Here is a 4,934-nt window from a genome sequence, read left to right on the forward strand (position 1 = left end):
CGTTGGCATGACTGCAACTACCGAAAATGATGACAGCGTCGAAAAATTAGAGTTGTTGCAACCAATTCTCGGAAACGGTCAGTAACTCTACGTCGACATCCTCATTTTAGGAGAACATCATGGCGGGCTTTAAAGATCCAAAGCACGTCATGACGAAGAAACTGCAAGTTGTTAGCACGTGCGGCGCTCTTTTGACGACGCGCTACGTGCTTCATAATCGGGCTTTTCTCAGGGTATTACCTCACGTAGTATACGCGGTCATTCTGGGTTGCGGGGAAACTAGCCTTTTACGATGAAGATAAAAACTTCGACAACAGTGAAAATAAAAAAAGGAAACAGAAAGTGAGGTTTATAGTCCCTACTAGGCAATGGACTGCGTAACGATTTAAACATGTTTAAATTTTTATTTGTTGAGTGGATATAATTTGGTCGTAGTTGAGTCTGAGCTCAGGTCACGGCTCTAAGACTGTTCTGCCTCGACTTGAACTTCATTTCCTGCTACAATTAAGCCATTACACAAAACCAGCTTCATTTTTTGATGCAATTTTGAAGCGAGGCAGTTGCGCCAAATGACTACACGCTGCCATCCGTTGCCATTGCAAGAAGCATCTTCTGTGTATATAGCATTGCTATTGCTCTACGATCTCACTATGATAAGCGTCCTGAGCATTGCTGGGTCACAGCCAACAGATGACCTGCCTGTACGACTCTGCAATATGAGCTCAAACATTTACTAGAAGATTATTGTGCTTTTTATTCTTCAGTCGTGAAATTAACGCTGTCCCAGTAAATGTCGTACTTGCACTAAAAGTTGAAGTATTTTCTTTTTGTGGATAACAAATCGGCAATGGATATGCAAACTTCCTCGTTATTTACATGAGTTAATTTGCGTATTCCAAGATTAAAAATTATAACAAAAATTTGACTGGTTATATTCCAGCGTAAAGAGAATTTCTCTGATGTGCACAACGGCCGAAGAAGAATTTCTGATGGATTTGACTGTGATCGCAGCAGTACATGGTGAGGAATGCTGAAATTTGATTGCTGGACGCTATAGGTGGGATATAGTGACTGTATAGGTGAGATATATGCAAGCTATGAATCTTCTCTCATCCTAAATTAGACCCGATGTTGAATGGCAATAAATCAATCTATTCTAACATGGTTACCATGCGTTGCGCGTAGTTGTGCTACAAATTTCCAAATATTAATTTACTTCAATTCTGCAACACATGAAATTCATGGGTAACTACTACAGTAAAACAACTGGAACAATCAACTGAAAAAATGTAGCCAAACTTTTGGAACCATGTTTTTTGATCCTTTAAATGTTGTTATTTTTGACTTTTCAACAATGTGACAGTTTATTTTCCTCCGATCATAATTCAATATATTTGAGAACGAAAGGAAAACTGTTATACTAACCTGTGCTTTATTAAATATCACAGAATCTTTGCCTGATTAATTTCTTATCTATGGTAACATGGTAACCTGAGACGAAAATAATGTGCAAAGGTTAACCTTGATTAACCGTTTAGTAGCGCCTGTCGAGCTTGTTATAAAATGATCAAACTGTATATAAGCAATTATAGGCTAAAATGTTGACTCGCGGCCAGGTGGAAACGTCGCCTTTGCTAGATAAAATATATACACGAAATTTCTCAAACTTCAATCATGCGGCAGAGAACATGTTATTAAGATTTTCTCGCAACGTTTTAATTGTAGTCTACGGAGGGTATCGCCACTATGTCGGGGCTAAGCGAATTCAACATTGATGAAAGTAGCCTATTTAATATTCCCAAGTTAAAAATAACAACTATGGTTTTCTTAACAAATGTAGGTATTTGAAAACTATGAAATCAAAGCTAAAAATCTACGTAGAACGATACTCGAAAATTAGAAGGAAGGGGAAATTTTTCACGTACTGGCGTCATTTTTACACAAAATTAATTTTTTTCAAAATAAACTGTTTATTTGCAAATTGTTCGAGCTACAAATCAAGTAAAATATTAATCCGGATTTATACAAATGTAGAGAATAAAAAGACCAACGCTCCGATAGAACAGCAAATCTTGAATATAATTAAACAACATGGAAAACAACAATGCGCTCCATATAATAAAGTTTGTACTGTACAAACATTAAAATTTAAACATGGGTCATGGCTTCGAAAATTCGACCTTAGTAAAACATCAGAGAATATTTTTGAGACCACCACAAATTTTTATAAAATATTTTGTCCGAATGAGTTGTGGTCGGTTTTTGACCCCAGCAAGATATTCCCGCAGCGCTCATCAGCACGCAAAAATCTTAAGTCTGGTTTTCGATGCAGTCGCAAACAACGGAAAACTGCGAAGCCTGGGGGCCGCGAGCGACGTTAGTTCTCGAGGATGGGCAAGAGGAGCGGGCGGCTACGAGCTCAGAACATGCGGTCACTTCCTGAGGGCTTCTGAACACGCGCTCGTTTGCAGGCCTCGTCCTGCAAATGCCTCGCCCAATAATACCGAAGCCTCAGTCACTCATACCTGAGGCTCGGCCACTCATACCGAAGCCTCGGCCACTTATACCGGAGCCTCGGCCACTCATACCAAAGCCTTGGCCATTCATCATAGCCTCGGCCACTCATACTGAAGCCTCGGTCACTCATACCGGAGCCTCGGCCACTCATACCGGAGCCTCAGCCACTCATACCGGAGCCTCGGCAACTCATACCGAAGCCTCGGCCACTCATACCGAAGCCTCAGTCACTCATACCGAAGCCTCGGCCACTCATACCGAAGCCTCGGCCACTCATACCGGAACCTCGGCCACTCATACCGGAGCCTCGGCCACTCATGCCAGAGGCTCGGCCACTCATACCGGAGCCTCGGCCACTCATATCGAAGCCTTGGCCATTCATCATAGCCTCGGCCACTCATACTGAAGCCTCGGTCACTCATACCGGAGCCTCGGCCACTCATACCGGAGTCTCAGCCACTCATACCGGAGCTTCAGTCACTCATACCGGAGCCTCGGCCACTCATACTGGAGCCTTGGCCACTCATACCGGAGCCTCGGCCACTCATACCGAAGCCTTGGCCACTCATACCGGAGCCTCGGCCACTCATATCGAAGCCTCGGCCACTCATACCGGAGCCTCGGCCACTCATACCGAAGCCTCGCCTCCTAATACCGAAGCCTCGGCCACTCATACCGAAGCCTTGGCCACTCATACCGGAGCCTCGGCCACTCACACCGAAGACTCGGCCACTCATACCGGAGCCTCGTCCACTCATACCGGAGCCTCGGCCACTCATACTGAAGCCTCGGCTCCTAATACCGAAGCTTGGGCCACTGTTACCGAAGAGAAAGCAATTCGATCGTGCACAAATGTATCATGACTGGAATAAATCTGCCGTGTGAATCTCGTGGAGAAAAGCGAGCAAAAACATGTGATTTAGGTTTTCCAAAATATATCGAACATAAATATCTATATCATTATCTAGATACAACAAACAAATATTGACCATGAGCATGGATATAATTTCTCAACATTACGATTTGTTATTCCAGAAAAAAATTGAAAAAAAATTTGGTGTAACATTGATATACAAAATTAGAAAAATTACAAAATTGTTCAACCACACTGATTAATAAACGCAAGGTAACGAGCTAAATGATTGCAAAGAAGTTTGTATGCAGCATTGTAAGCGTGAAACTAATTAGATGAATGGATTTTCAATAATGGACTCTTGCAAGCATGGAGAGAAATCGTTATAATTTTTAGGCCCATTTCATTGATATATTTTACGATCATTGTAAATTACACGATTTTCTGTTTCTTAAGATAAACTGTGACAATCCGAAGAAAATAATGGACGATTTTAAAAAGGATCTCTACTTATTGCGAGAAGGTTATTAGAGACTCAGACATATTGAGTTTTTTCGTATTTTTCTTAGTTAGTTAATTTTTTCTTAGTTCGTTAATTTTTATTCACTCAACTAACGTGAAAACTCGGGCAATACGGTAATTAAAACGTACGTAAAAAGTAACGCTGTCAATTTATAGCGACTATTAGTATTTAATTCTTCAGCTGACTTTACTGATTACCAACGTCTCAGCTTTACTCTATGGCCTCAATTGCTCAATGGCCTCAATTGGATGAGGAAGTGATTACAATCCCACGTCCTCAGCCACAAATAATTCTTGATGTGAAATTTGTTTTTACGCAATATCTTACTTACAAAAGTCCAATTTTTCTTGCGTAAAACACGTGTTCTAAATAGAAAAATATAATTAAAAACAACTTTTTTATGCAGTTGACTAAACTGCGATTACTGGAAATAGAAGAAAATATATGAATTCTGAAGCAATTTAAGAACGTTAATTGGCATAATTTTTCTAGTCGTCTTTGAAATTTTTGATAGAGCGTTTGTTGGGAACACAATTTTCGGACATCTGCGACACAAAGGCCAGCAAAATGTGAAAATATGACATTTCTGCAGGTCTTTTGACCATCATCATAGCCAATCTCGACGTAACAGAAATTCTATCGAAAAAAATGAAGGGCATCATTGCTCAAGATTTTTTTCTTTTTGTGCTAAAAATTGGAAGGCAGTGATCCAGACGATAAATGAATTATTGAGAGGCCGAGCGGCCCTCAAAACTGGAAATATTTCATTCCGAGGCGCTGAAGGAGCCGCCGTTCATCGATATATTTATCATTGGCCTGTGAATAGCGGCTGCAGCAGCCATTGAACACTAATACATCAAGACTCTGGCAAACTCTTGGTACCTTTTTCTCTTGATTCTCGAAGAAGACTTTGAAACTTGCTACTTTTACGGAACGATTCCGCGTAGAACCTTGGACGCGAGTTCTACGTATGATGTATCATGTGTTTGATGAAATGAACTTCTCACCAGAGCTTAATTGCATAACATGTGATGAATCGTA

General features: G+C 40.8%; 1 protein-coding gene across 1 annotated transcript; it reads right to left on the reverse strand.

Annotated features, from left to right (window-relative positions):
- Window positions 1–2,990: 2,990 nt before the first annotated feature.
- Window positions 2,991–3,296, reverse strand: LOC108681002 (rRNA 2'-O-methyltransferase fibrillarin-like). The gene has a single exon (XM_047883451.1). It carries the CDS (start codon window positions 3,294–3,296, stop codon window positions 2,991–2,993), a length of 306 nt encoding a protein of 101 aa, XP_047739407.1.
- Between the last annotated feature and the right edge of the window lie 1,638 nt (window positions 3,297–4,934).

Source organism: Hyalella azteca, unplaced genomic scaffold (assembly GCF_000764305.2).
Source record: "Hyalella azteca isolate HAZT.00-mixed unplaced genomic scaffold, Hazt_2.0.2 contig12900, whole genome shotgun sequence".
NCBI lineage: Eukaryota > Metazoa > Arthropoda > Malacostraca > Amphipoda > Hyalellidae > Hyalella > Hyalella azteca.